General features: G+C 36.0%; 1 protein-coding gene across 1 annotated transcript; it reads right to left on the bottom strand.

Annotated features, from left to right (window-relative positions):
- Positions 1-3,183: 3,183 nt before the first annotated feature.
- On the bottom strand, positions 3,184-4,011 carry LOC131171071 (uncharacterized). The gene has a single exon (XM_058130525.1). The coding sequence runs from the start codon at positions 4,009-4,011 to the stop codon at positions 3,184-3,186; it is 828 nt and encodes a 275-aa protein (XP_057986508.1).
- Positions 4,012-15,766: the final 11,755 nt, after the last annotated feature.

Raw genomic sequence — 15,766 nt, forward strand, 5'->3', positions numbered from 1 at the left:
TGATAATCAAACTGAAAACAAATGGAAGAATTAAATCAAATCAGAACTAGATTGGAACACCCTTAATGGAAATGAGCCACGATAAATGATGGAAATTATCAGCACACATCCTCAAGCCCAGCTGCCATGCCAACCTAAGAGCCTCTTGTGTGGCACATATGATGCAGAGCATCAAAAAGCCGGCCCAAAAGCGGAACCACTGCTCTCATCTCTCAGTTCATTTCAGTTAGTCATATTACTATATCACTTCAGAATTTCCCCTCTGCGTGGATGTGAATTTTTGGAGGCAGGATTTTGGATTTGGGCTATATGCTTTCTGTTTGTGAGTGATTGTTTCTGTTTTCTGATTTTAGGTTTGAGATATCTGTGATTCTCTTGAAATGCTTGGCAGATTGTTTCTAGCACGTAATTATGATATTGACATAATACTGACAGAATTAATGGGGTAGTCTTTGTCTGAGTGCATCATTTCCTAATCTGGAAAATCTTGCAATTATAGTGTCCTGCGAGGTTCAATCTGAGGCTTTTGAGTTAAGGAAAGAGTTGATGGTGTCCTGCGAGGTTCTATCTGAGTCTTTGAGTTAAGGAAAGAGTTAATAGTGTCCTGCGAGGTTCTAATCTGAGTCTTGAGTTAAGGAAAGAGTTAATGGTTTGATATTGTCATTACTCATTAGTTGTTGCTGAAATAAAAATTGTTAATAGTAGACTGTAGTATGACAGATGGTAGCATGCAATTTCGTGTTAATGAGTTGTTCAGTGTCGTTGCAAAGACCAGGAAATGTAGGATCGCAGGCAGGAGAGATTGCTAATATGAGTAGTCTTCTTGTAGCTTGGTCTCTTACTCCTTTGTCAGGATTTTGTTTTGAGGAGTATGTGAGTGGAGAAATTATTGGTGTTTCATCTTTACATATTGTGCAGGTTGTAGAGTGACAGTGTTGGAACTTTTGTTTTGCTAGTCTTGGTTATTTTGACTCTTCAATTACCCAAAGGTATTGATGTCAGATCACAGATTGGGAAGTTTGGATATTGGCATGGTACCCCTTTAAATTAGTTGAGAAGTTTAAAATTTGGAAATAAACTAGCCCAACACCTGGACACATGCCTTTATCTTGAACATGTGCCTCAGGTCCAGGTAAACAGACCTCGCTTTAAATCCTTTGGGCAATTGGTAAGCAAATTACCGCATTTGCTGTCTTGTTAGCTTTTGCATTTAGCTAGGTCTATGTCAACTCAACTCAATTAAGCCTTTATCCCAAAAATTTGGGGCTGGCTCTATGGATTTGCTTTCTCCATTCTGAACGATTTTGGATTAAATCCTCAGAAATGTGTAATACTTCTAGGTCATGTTGTACTACTCTCCTCCAAGTCAATTTAGGTCTACCCTTTTGTTTTCTTTTTATCCTCTAACCTAATGTGCTCTATTTGTCTAACTGTAGCCTCCGTATGTCTATGCTTCACATGACCAAACCACCAAAATCTCCCTTCTATCAACTTATCTTCAATTGGCACCACTACTACCTTTTCTCTAATACTCTCATTACGGACTTTATCTAGTCTAGTATGGCCACTCATCCACCTTAACATTCTCATCTTTGCAACTCTTATCTTAGACGCATACGACTCTTTTAGTGCGCAACACTCACTACCATATAATATAGCCGGTCGTATGGCTGTACGGTAAAATTTTTCTTTCAACTTATTGGGAATCTTGCGATCACGTAAAACTCCCGTAGCACGTCTCCACTTCAACCATCCGGCTTTAATCCTATGACTAGTATGCTCCTCACATCCCCTATCTACTTGAAGGACTGAGCCTAGATATTTAAAGTGATTATTTTGGGACGGTACCACTTCATTTAAACTAACTCATTCCCTATCACCAGTTTGACCTTCACTGAACTTGCAATGCATTTATTCTGTCTTCGTTCTACTTAATTTAAAACCCTTTGACTCTAGAATACTTCTCCAAAGCTCTAGCTTTCTATTGACTCCTTGTGTCTCATCTATCAGAACAATATCATCCGCAAACATCATGCACCAAGGAATACTCTCTTGTATATGTTTCGTCAATTCATCTAAAACTAATGTAAAAGTATAAGGGCTTATGGCTGATCCTTCGTGTAATCCAATTGAGATCGGAAAATCTCTTGTGTCCCCTTCCACTGTGCGCACAATAGTAGTTGCTCCTTAATAAATATCTTTCAACACTTGTACGTATCAAATAGATACCCTCTTTTGTTCTAACACATTCCATAAGACATCTCTCAGAACACTATCATAAGCCTTCTCCAAATCAATAAAAATCATGTGTAAATCTGTCTTCACATCTCTATATTTCTCCATCAAGCTTCTAATGAGAAAGATCGCTTCCATAGTTGAATAACCGGGCATGAAACCAAATTGATTGAGAGAGATAGAAGTATCATGACGTAGTCGATGCTCCACAACTCTTTCCCACAACTTCATAGTATGGCTTATGAGTTTAATTCTCTTATAGTTTGAGCAATGTAGACACCATATTTTGGCCGACCTTCGAAGTCAAGGAACTTTTAAATTCTTAACTTCATTATTCGCTCTTAACCGATGTCTCCAATCACGAATAGCTTTACCGTACTTACCGATCACTCGTCCCAGGAACAAACTGATCTCACGCTTAAGTTAATTGTTTTCCGATCTCTTATCAGATGGGTTCGAATCAATATTGGGTCTCCCGACCATCTAATCCTGCCTACTGATACTTTCCGATCTCTCTGTACAAATATTGCGGAACTTCATTTGACTAATGATGTGATTGGGCTTCTTGTTTGGAGATCCCAGATTTTCCTTAAAATAAAGTTAAGGTTTCTATCTGGTCTAATGACGATTCCGATCTTAAGAGTTCAAGTCAATATCAAATCTTTGTAATTCTAATGTTCTAAAGTTTTACCCCGTATTTGGTCATGACTTAGTCCGATCTCATGCTTACGTGTAATGTTTTTTCGATCTCTTATACTCTGATTAATAATCGCTTTCAAGTTTAATGTTCAAATACGTTCAATCAATGAAGTACTCAGACAATTTGAACGCTTTCCGATCTCATCAAGGAATTGAACAAAAAAAGAATTTCTATTCATTTCAAAATAAAAAATATATACAAGTCATTCAGCAGGTGGATCTCCCCCAGCCTGCACCCCAGGTACATTATCAGCTCTCTGATCCCCCCTCTCTCTCGGGTTCCTCGTCGCTCTCCTCTTTGGCCTTTGGAATGAGCTGATTCATCCAGGAGAAGTCCTCCTCAGGATAACGCTTCCTCAGCTCGGCTCGGAGATCATTATGGGCGTTCACGTATGCCCCAGCCTCTTTCGTTGTGCTTTCTTCATCCTTGGCTCGAAGCTCCTTCTCCTTCGCCCGAAGTTCCTCAGCTAAACGAGTGAGATCGGCAGATCGACCAGCTCGGGTGACTTCAAGTTCCCGCTCCGCCTCGGCTATTTTCTCTTCATAATGCTTCATCCGATCTTCTAGTCCGGCGATATAGTCATTGGTAGAGGAGAGTTGAGCTTGTGCAGCTGAGGCATCCTGGATCGCCTTAAGAATCTCCCTCCTTAAGGCGTGGGCTTTCTCTCTGATTATATGCTGATTTGCAATGGTATCCAAGCCCAAGCTCATTGTCTGAGTTAAGATATCATCGATGCTCTCCTCTGCCAATCTGTTCCGATCTTCTTGGAAGCAGATGGAGGCGCCCATAACTTTAGCTAGGCCAGGATTCCCTTGAGTGGAGCGGTTCTTTTCTAGCGATTGGATCAGGAGTTGAGCGCCCCGGGAAAGCGTCCTAACTATAGGACCAGAAGACTCTCCTTCCACATTGGAAGAGATCGGAGGAGGCGGGGGAGGTGAAAGTTCGATCTGCTGAGGAGGAGGAGCGACGACCTCTACTTCTGGGATCGGCTGCTCCTGAGGTTGGGGAGGGGAGCTCAGTACTTCTACTAATTCTCGCTGAGGAGTCTGAGCAGCGGTAACAGTGGCCTCCTTCATTGCCCACACCTTCCGGGAGACCTCCCTCTTTCGCTTGCGGCTCTCCTTAGAAGTGTCGTCACCCGCCATACCTGCACAGAGAAGAAGTCAGTGACCTTGCTAAGATTCAGAGGCTAGAGATATGGATTGTACCAAGACCGAGGTCAGAGAGCTGAAGCTCGTAGTCTTCATCGGTGATCAGCCGCATCATCCAATACTTCAGTTCGGCCATAACTGCGTCTAAGCACGAGAATTTCTGGGTGCACGCCTGAGGCTTTAACTCTTTCACCATGGCGCCTTCGTCCTTATTTAGGGTGATCTTCTTCAGAATCGAAGCGACCAGGTGTTGCCAACTCCTTGCGATACCCTCAAAGCCGTTTGGAATCTTGCTCCTCAATATAAAGAACCGGTTCTTCCAGTTCTTCAACGAAGAGGGCTGATTGATGAAGAGCAAGCAATTCGGCCTTGCCTGAAAGAACAAAAATTCATCATTCTTCCTTCGGGCAAGCTTATGCAGCTCGGAAAGACTTTAGCCATGGGCTCCAGTCTCTTAGCTTAGTAGAGGCCCCGGAAGGCTACTAAAGTCCGCCAAAAGTTCGGATGCATTTGAGCTATCGAGACGTGGTGGAACTTTAGGACGGCCTTGTAAAATTCGTCCAAAGGAAAACGGAGCCCGGCTTCAGCTGCTCTTCATATACCATGATAAGATCGCCTTCATTAAAGAAGTGATCGGCCCGATGGTCGCTGTGGCATTTGATCAGTTCAAAGAAGTCGATCCGCAGATTGTACTCCTGACTTATGGATTGTAAATCGGTTTCTCTCAGGACGAATGACAACTCATCAATTGGCAAGTTTTCCCTTTTCGAAGAGGTCCCTTGCTTCGGTCTCGTAGCCGGACCAATAACCAGAACAATGGCCGTGCTAGGGCGTCGGCTTGACCCAATCGCATCGCCTTCTTCTGAGGTCCACGAAATATGGACGGAAGGCTGGCTCGCAGCTCTCTGACCCTTGACACCGCTCATTGTCGGAAAAACAAAAAGAAATTAACCAAGAAAGGAAATTAAAACCCTTACCGGAGTGTGATCGGTACCTGAAAACTTGAGAAAACGAGAGAAAATATTGAGATTGCTAGGGAAGTTCTGAAAGTGACATAAGGAAAAAACCGACTCACCTCTCCCCTATTTATACCCGTTTGAGCATTAAATACTCGCAAAGTCCCAAGCGACGCATCGGTTAGCGAAACTGCCCGCTTCCTTGACACGTCGCAAGAAGGTTACAGAAACATAATAAAAAATCGAATAAATAAGATCGGTTAGCCAAGGTCTTCGAATTAAACAAACTTTCAAAATCACGGATCGGCTAATGGCGATTCGTTTAGGGATCAGATCGGATACACATATAAGAGATCGAAAAATAACTAATGCAATAATAAAACAGAAACATTTAAATAAAAATTTCATTTTATTTTCAAAAGATCGGATTACATCATTTGGGCGATTTCTAAAGATCAGCACTACATTCTACATAGCTTAAAGCTGCTCCAAATGTTGGCCTATGTCAAAGCCTAGTCTTGTGGCTGAATCAAAAGATGTGTTTGATCAGAAAGCCAGCCACAAGTATTGGATAGATGTGCAGCTTAGATGGGGTGACTATGACTCTCATGAGATTGAGCGGAGTCATCGCCGACGTCATCGACCAAAACCAAGCTGAAGTCGGGACGCCTGATGTGGTCAGAAGCCAAATGAACTTCAAGAGGCGGTCACCGACATTATGATTGAAATTAGCAGTCCTCTTGTCCGAATTCGGTCTACTGATTGTACCGGTAGACCGATTCGATATCGACACGATCGTCACTTTTGATCTTCATCAGTAAATTAGTCCGGTTCCCTCACTGTCATTAGATGATGTCCTCATGGTTCTCCGATCGCCGAGGTCATAAATTTTCAAGCGAAGGGCGAACGAAACAGACGGAAAAAGATAAAAAACGGCCACCATAATCAAAATTATCACCGGAGAAGCTATAATTGGAGAAATAGAGCTTTGAAAACAAACTGAAGGAGGAAAAGTAAAGTGTGAAGGGGATTTCCCGTTGGTGCATATATATATGACCTGAGCATTTATTGCATACAGAAACCGAAGTGGATGCATCGGTAACTGAAGAATTAATTGAGTTGACCAATGCAGGTCAAGTAAAAAGAAAAGATCTAGGATGGGAGAGATCAGAAAATGAGGGGGGACCCGATACGAGAGACATTGGAAAAGGAGAGGGTCATAATAGGGAGATCGGAAGAAAATAGAGATTGGAAAGCGTGTAGAGATCAAATAACTTTCAATTGACTTTCCTCATCGTCAAATCCGAGTTAGTTAAAGCGTTGCAGACGTGATCAGATCCTAACCACACGTCTCATCTGCAGAAACGCCCACCTAGCTGACAGACGCCAAAACAGTTATGGCAGTCCTGTACATCATGATCTTCACTGTCGATCATAATCGTAAGGATGGATCCGGAGCCCTCGGATAAAAAAGCAGACGACAGGTTCAGCGCTTTTTATTCCTAACCTTCGGATCCATCTTGTAAGGAAAGACCCTGAGCCGTTGGATTAAAAGAAGAAAGGACGGATATTCTGAATGGGATCTCAGCCCTCCATTTTGATTCTCTTTAATCCTCAGACGTCAGAATATGTCCTTTTGAATCTAAACCCTCCGTCTCCCCTGGTAAGATCCTGACCCTTCATTATGGGCACCTGTTCCCTATAAATACCTGCATGCAATACTGTAGAGGGGACGGGCAAAAAACAAGAAGGTGGTGATTATAGTGGAAAGACTTTGAAATTTGATTCAGTCTTGCTACTTGCCATTTTGAGCTTTCGAAGTGTGGAAAAACTTCAGAAACCAGTTTTCTTAAGTATTTTCACAAGGAGGAGCTTTGAACCCTGAGATTTTCATTTTCAGTGCTTGTTCATTACTCTGTGAAGCCATTTTTCGTTTAGTTTCATTCTCACCGCCCTGGTATTAGGACATTACTCTTCAAGCTCCACTTCGTCCCAATCTATTCCCATTACGTCGGGCTAGTTCGAGTCCTTCTGCCTTCAACTTTCACCTCTGCAAGATTTGTAAACACCGGAGTTGGCTCATCTCTCTCCTCAACTTCCTACAGGTAAGTACCTAAACCGTTATTTTTTCGAATATCCTCGATTTATTTCTTTTTCAGTTTTCCTTTAGAATTTCTTTTATATCCAGTCGCACTACATCTCAGAATAGATTACTTAGGTCAATAGTTATTCCTAGTATCTTCTTTTATTTCATTCATTGTCATTTAGTTTTCATTTCCTTCAAGAGTAGATGTTCGAGTCGTCGGCGGCTCGTAAATACTCTAAAGAGTATAGGTAAGAGTGTCTTAACAAGAGTTCTTGGGACTGAAATAAAAGGGGTATAGCAAAAGGGTTGAATAAGATAGGGAACAGAATTATATTGAAAAAATAAGTCATGAGATCGGGCCACAGAACGAGCCCAGGGGATGATACAATAGATTAGGAATCAAAATAAGCTCGGATCCCGAGCAACTAAAAGAGATCAGACCAAAGAGTTCGGATAAAGTGATCACGCAGAAGATTGGAAAGGAGTTCGGTCTTTCGTCCTCCTCCTAGTTATAAGATCTTGTAGGCTAGGAAAAGCTTTGCACGGGTTTCCTTCGTATTCAATACTCCAAAAAGAGACCTTTTATCTGAATCCTTAGTTACAAAGCTCCTACGAATGTCATTCTAATAAACACATTAAGAGTTCGGGGGGAGAGTTTTTATCCGAACTCAATCTAATTTTTAACGCAACACATAAAGAGACCGGGGGAGCGTCCTTACCAGAGATAGGGCGGAGAGTTCTTACCTAAGCTCAACTTAATTCTTAAACGTAATGCACTAACAGATCAGAGGAAAGTTCTTATCCGAAATCTCATTTAAATCTTAAACAAAATACACTAAGAGATCAGGGGAGAGTTCTTACCCGAATTCTCAGTTAAAATCTTAATAAAATATGTGGGGATCGTAGGAGAGTTCTTATCTGAAATCTCCCACTTAAATTCTTAACAAAATACTTTAAAAAGATTGGGGGAGAGTTCTTACCCGATTCTCAGCTAAAATCTTAAAAAATATGTGAAAATCAGAAGAGAGTTCTTATCCGAGATCCTTCACTTAAACTTTAAGCAGAATATTTTAAGAGATCGGGAGAGAGTTCTTACTCGATTGTCAGCCAAAATCTTAATAAAATATGTGGAGTTCGAAGGAGAGTTCTTATTCGAAATCTCCGGCTTAAATTCTTAACAAAATACATTGAGAGATCGAGAGAGAATTCTTACCCGAATTCTCTTAACCTGGATTTAAAATATCCCAACTTTAATATTCGAATTAATCCCCAAATAAAAATCCATTACACAACAAACTATTCACTGGAGGGTCATCTCATGTACTCGTGTTATTGGGCAACCCCAAATGGTGAAACATTAAATATTCATTTTTATCCGTACAAAAGATTAACATCGATACTCCGACCCCCTAATTACCAATTTTAATTTATAAAGAGCATAACATTAAATCTGCTTACCCTCGTTGAGGGACGTGGTGGGGTGCCTAACACCTTCCCCACCCGTAAACGGACCCCGAACCTAGAATCTCTGTTTTTGAAGTGGTTTTTTTTAATTTACCTTTACAAATGATTTTCTTTAATTTCCCTCAAAATTGAAGTGGCGACTCCTCACTTTTTTGACTTCGGTGAGAGTTCGTCCAGGTTGCTGCAAGCAACTCTGTATGTTTCCCTTATTTTTAAAAATAGGTACTAAAATACTCATCCTCCATTCATCAGGCATTTTTTTTTAGTTTAGAATCTTATTAAATAATTTAGTTAATCATGTCACTCTCATATCTCCCAAACACTTCCACACTTCAATTAGTATTTCATCGGGTCCACAGGTTTTACCCACTTTCATTCTCTTAAGTGCTTTCTTTACTTCTAAAGATCTAATCCTTCTAGTATAATTCACATTCTTTTCTATTGTTCTATAGTCTATATTCACGCTATTACCATTTTGACTATTATTAAAGAGATCATTAAAATAATTTCTCCATCTTTCTTTAATGTCCTCATCTTTCACCAACATTTTTCCTTCTTTATCCTTAATGCACCTAACTTGATTAAGATCTTGATATTTCCTTTCTCTCCTTCTTGCTAATCTATAAATATCTTTCTCCCTTTCTTTAGTTCCAAGTTTCTCATATAACTTTTCAAAGGCCTGTGCTCTTGCTTGACTAACTGCCTTTTTTGCCTCTTTCTTTGCTATCTTGTACTGTTCATATGCCTCATTATTATCACATTTAGGTAATTTCTTATACCATTCCCTTTTTCTCTTCACTGCCTTTTGTACTTCCTCATTCCATCACCATCTCTCTTTTGAGGGTAGTCCATGTCCTTTATACTCTCCAAGTACTTTTCTAGCTACTTCTCTAATCTTTGATGCCATCTGTATCCACATATCATTGGCCTCCATATCCAGCTTCCATACTTTAGACTCGAGAAGCTCATTTTTGAACTTCACTTGCTTTACTTTGAACTCCCACCACTTTGTTCGAGCTACACTATTTCTTCTAACCTTACTTGAATTGTTCCTAAACTTGACATCCAAGACCACCAACCGATGTTGACTTGTTAAAGCCTCTCCTAAAATGACCTTGCAATCCTTGCATAGAGCTCTATTTGTCTTCCTGGTTAAGAGGAAGTCGATTTGGCTTCTATATTGCCCACTTTTGAAAGTCACTAAATGTGACTTTTTATAAAATAGATATTTGCTAGTATTAGGTCGTATGCTATAGCAAAATTCAGAATACTTTTTTCCTCCTCATTTCTACTGCCAAACCCAAAACCTCCATGAACATTCTCATAACCTTGTCTATCATTTTCTACATGTCCATTCAAATCTCCACCAATGAAAACATTCTCTTCATTCGGTATGCTTTGCATTAAATCATCCATATCTTCCCAAAACTTTTGTTTACTCTCACTGTCTAGTCCTATTTGTGGGGAATAAGCACTAACTACATTTATTGTTTCTCCTTCTAGTACTAGTTTTACTAGTATAATTCTATCTCCTACTCTTTTCACAGCTATTACTGCGTCTTTCAATGTCCTGTCTATGATTATGCCCACTCCGTTCTTGTTTCTATCTTTTCCGGTAAACCACAGTTTGTACCCTAAATTACCCACTTCTTTACTTTTCTCTCCTACCCATTTAGTTTCTTTACTTTTCTCTCCTACCCATTTAGTCTCCTGAATGCAAGCAATATTCACCCTTCTCCTTTCCAAGGTATCTACAAGTTCCATTAATTTTCCTGTAAGTGATCCAACATTCCAAGTACTAACCCTGATCCTCCTCTTATCCTGTTCCTTCCTAATTGGTCTCCTTCTATGATATCTTCTATTGTTTTCTATGTCTATCTTGTGTTCTGTTCCACTATCTGTTCTACTATCTGTCCTATGGACTAACTTCTTTACTCACACCCATCCATGATATGGGAACCTTTGCTTACTTAACACCACACTCGGGCGTCGGCATGTCGCGTCGTTTTCAGTGAACGCCCTACGCCCTTGCATATTTCTCATTACACCCGGGCTCCGATGTAGCGCGTCGTAAGCAGAGGACACCCCAACGTTTATATCATTTGAATCCATATCATAAGGTGTGACGAAATTTTTACACTGGTTGTCACCTATCGCAACCCTCCTTCTTTATCCGGGCTTGATTAAATTGTTTCCATCAGTTTTTAACTGACATGAATGGATGTCTTCATCAATCTATATGCATTTGTACAAGTTCAGTTGTTTCCACCAGCTTGGGATTTGTTGTTTTGTTTTATCAGTTGGATTAAGGGAGTTCACAATTATATTTTATATGATATCAGTTATTTTTCATTATTTGATGTTAACGATACCTTGACAAGGGTGATTGTATTCATGAACGTATGAGAAGTTGACTATAATTGGCTAAGACTCTTTAGATTAACTTTTTGAAAATAGTGAATGGGAACCTAGTGACAGCCCCCTCCCCACACCAAAAACTAAGAAAACTAAAAAGAGAAACAAACTCTTCAATGTTGAAAAAGAAATAAAAACCTAGTAAATACACTTAGGATGGGAGAGTAATGAAATTCTCAAACCTGTTTCTGAGTCAAAAATCCTGCTAAAGTGTACTGAGACTTTCTATCATGTAATTGGTGGATATAATTATTTTGGAATGTCAAAGGTGATTCTAACTGGTAGCAAATATCAATGTTGCCAGGCATTGCATCCACGCTAAGAGGGGGTTGCAGATGGGAAGTAGATGAAATAGATAATTAACAATTTGTGTCGTTTTGTTGCTGCAATGAATGGCCAAAATTGGAAATGCAATTTGATTTGGTTGGTGTAACTGTTGGTTATTTACTTGTTTTATTATTTTTTCTAAATTTGAAATCTAAAATTCCGTATGTGTTAGCAGTAGTATAGACCTTGTTTAGAAATTGTGTTAATTTATTATAGGGACAAGCAGCACATTGGTTATGGCATGATTGTACATGTAACTGGAACAGTTTGGCTGGATAGAAATGACACTCACCTCGCTGGATGTAGTCATCATGTTGGTGGCGTAAAATACTGATGTTTAAGAAGTATGTATGGCGGGCTGTGTGGAATGAAACCTGACTTGTGTCTCCTCATTTGGGCATGTGCTACTGTGATTCTGTGTATGCTGTTAGTCCACTACCAAGTTTTGTTGTAAAAATTGTGGCTGTGTAAAAGTTGCCGTCACTTGTCCTGTGTCCATAGGTTCAGCTTGCCGCGACATTGACTTGCCTAGTAATTGTGGTTAAATGGGTCCTATCAGCTGGTCTAGTTTCCTAATGAAATCGAGACACCCATCATTTAATTTGATGGCTTCTAGGCTGCATTTTGAAGTTCGACCCCAAAACGCGTAATGAAAAGTAAAATTTTACGAGTGGGCACCATTGGAGTTGCGGGATTGGTTGTGTGTGATTTGACTCATGAATTTGGTGATTTATGACTAGGGACCAACTTAATCGTGCAACATGGATTGCAATCATCGCTATAAAGATGTAATTATTTTTTAGGTAAATCTGCGTTATAACATAATTGATATTTAAATTAAATTGTAATGTTATATATTTTTTTTGTATTTTTATTCATTTTCATTATATCAATTAGATATTAAAATGCTAATAATAGTAAAAATTTAGAGATAAAACTGTTCATAATGATGAGACTTAAAAATGAAATAATAATTTATTCTTATGAATATTAAAATATTTTTACTCTATTAATAATAAAAGTTTAAAAAAAAAATGAAAAGAGAAATATGTATAAGAGAATTAATTATCACGTGATGAAAAATAATTTATCATCAATTGGTTGAAATCTTAACGGCATTTGTGGTGCGTTTGGGTCTCCCGGCAGGCAAAAGTTCTCGTTTTTGCTGTCTAGAAGTTTGTTTGTATTTATCGTTCATGTGGTTTTTTTAATATTTTTTCATCTCTTGTGTGGGTGTTACCATCCTGTGGGTGTAGCCGAGTCAAACCTCCAAAGCATTTTGGTGACCATTATGACCTGCGAAGTGCCCAAGTAAGATCTGAGACATCAAAGGTTGAGCCACATTTGTCGTTTGGCGTACGTTAAAAGGATAATGATAAGGTCTCGTCTATTATATAAGGATAATGACATATGTTATAGGTTGGTTCCAGTTCATCCTAGTCGAAATTACCAAGAAGATGGGCCTCCCTTGGCCTGTGGGTACCAATTGCATCGCTTTTCCTTTCTCTCAAATCTCGTCTCACTTATCCCTACAAAAAAAAAAAAAAAAAATCTCGTCTCATGTATAAAATAATAACAATCATATGGTTTGCAACTCTGAACTCTATACAGTATTCCTTTTCGACAGACTTTGTATCCTTGAAGTTATCTAGATATTAAATAGTTTTGCAGATGATATTTAGTTAAAATAATATTTTTTTATTTATATTATTTAATAATGTAATATTTATTTTAATATTTATAAATTTGGGTGATTTATAAAAAAATATTTTTTTTAATTTTTAGATATTAAAAGAACATTTTAATTAGAATCAATAAATATGATATCACTAATTTTTTATTTAAAAATTAATTTAATAATTATTTTTAATAAATATTTTTATTTTAAATCATTGTATAAATAATTAATTATTATTAATTAATATCTAATAATTAATTCTTAATAAAAATAGTTGATAACTATTGAAGTAGCTAACTGTTAATAGGACAGTTAAAGTTGAAAATTTGATATTTGGTACTACTTATTGAAGAAGTATGAGGGTGAATGTTAGTTTGGTCTAAAAACCCTCAAAGTTGAATGCAATAAGAGTTCAAATATAATTAAATCAAATTGAATATTTAATTCAATTTAGTTTAATTTATCAATTTTAGTCTTGATTTGGAACTTTTTTTTTTATTTTGGACTCTTTTTGGTTAATTAAAAAATGTATACAATAACCCTAATTTCTAAATTACAAAATGCAGTCATTTTGAAGAATTTCGGTTTGATTTTTAAAATTTTTTGTGAAAATTTAAATTAAATAAAATAAAATAAATTGAATTTTATATTTTTAAATTGAATTAAATTATCAAATAAATCAAACTAAAATTTTCAATTAAATCAATTCGATTTAAAATTTCAATTGTAATTCGATTATGGTGAAAATTAGGTACTTTAATCTGCCCATCTTTCAAGTGTATAAAATTATTGGCACCACAAACTCGAATTCCACAACGGCACAACCCCTAGAGTTTGCAGTAAACCCTTTTCTTTTGGGCATTTTGTGTATGCATTTTAAGTTTAACAAGTAGTTAGGATATTTCTTATTTAGATTTGATGTTTTATATAACTAAGACATAAAGTATATACTTTAATTATTGATTATATTCAAATTTATTATAATTAATAATTAAAATAAATCTAAAGTTATATTCTAAAAGTTTTCTTGCTTGCCTAAGAAGACAACAATAATAATTCATGTACATTTCTATATATATATTTATTATTATAAGTTCTTTTTCTCTTAAACCTTATGCAGTTAACAACTAATTTAATGGGTTACTCATGCTTACTTAGCTAAGAAGAGACAACCTAGTTAATTTCTTAGAATGATGATTATCTTAATTTATAAGTTAGTTTGATCAGTTTATAAATTTTAAAAATAAGTTAAGTTGTCTGTTTATAATAATTTTTAAATTTATAAGTTGAGCTTATAAGTTAAAGAAAATAAGTTTGAGAGATTCAATTTTTTATTTTAGTGCTTTTGAACCTTATATTTATAAGTTAATTTAAGTAATTATTTTATTATATTATTTTTATTTAATTTTTTAAATTTTTAGATAAATCTCATTTAATATGTTTTTTTTATTATTTTAATAATAAATATACTCATAAGTTATTTTTTTATCAAACATGTAACTGCTTAAAATTTTAAATATTTATGAAATCAACTTATTATTTATCTCTACTTTATATATAATATTACTTGATGACAAAATTTTTCTTTTACTAGAAAAAGAAAAAAAGGGAATTGCAAACGATATGTCAACTATTAAATTTGAATTATTTACTAATATTCAATAAGTTTGAAATGTGAAGCATAGTCAAGCATGTAATTTTCTTACGTAGCAACACCTCGAATCAACCTACGTAAGACCCAAAGAATGAAACTAAAATTCGTTATCTTTCTACAAGTGTCATTTGCTGCCCGCGTCGATTTGTATATCAGAGACTCAAAATATAAATATATAAAATTTATATATTTAATTTATATAAAAATATTTTTATTCATTTTATTTTTTGTTTAAATTGAATGAAAAATAATAAAAAATAATGTTAATTTTTATATTTTTTGTTTATGTAATTTTTAATGTATTTATTTTAATTTTTAATTTCAAATTAAAAGAATATATAATTAAAATATTTATTAAAATATATATATAATAAAATATAAATTTAATATCAGAATAAATTATTATTATTATTATTTAACTAATATATATAATTTTATGATAAATAAAATTATATTAAAATAATATTATTAAATAAAAAAATTATTCAACTATAAATTATATTATAAATAATTTATTATACTATTCAACTATAAAATCATATATATCATACTATTCGACATAGTGTCATTTCAATGTAGACATAATCTTTCATTTCATTCCCTATAAAAATTTTATAAAAAAAATTTATTTTCATAAAAATCTTTTCATTTTTTTATAATTTCCCTCACCATTCTTATTTTAATTTTTATTTGGTATATCTAATATAAGTTTAAATTCACATGAGAATAGATTAATAATTATTAAATTAAATATTTATAATAAATTAATAATTATTAAATTAAATATTTATAAATATAAATATTTAATTTAATAATTATTAATTTATTCTCATTCGAATAAGCTTATAGGAGCTGCACCATTCTACAAGGGGCCCTGCACGTTAATCCTCATCACATGCATCATCCCCTGTTCGCTTCGTCAAAACAAAACCACCACCTCCCCACACCATCCCATGTGGGAGAGACAATCCCACACACATCAAACACAGTTCTAATTCCAAGCTTATGCTGACCCCACCACCGACACTCCATTTCCTATTTTTCATTTTCTTCTCCATTTCCCCTCTCCCTCCTCCTTTTTTTTTTTTGCCCTCTTTACT

Source organism: Hevea brasiliensis, chromosome 2 (assembly GCF_030052815.1).
Source record: "Hevea brasiliensis isolate MT/VB/25A 57/8 chromosome 2, ASM3005281v1, whole genome shotgun sequence".
In the NCBI taxonomy this organism is placed as follows: Eukaryota; Viridiplantae; Streptophyta; class Magnoliopsida; order Malpighiales; family Euphorbiaceae; genus Hevea; species Hevea brasiliensis.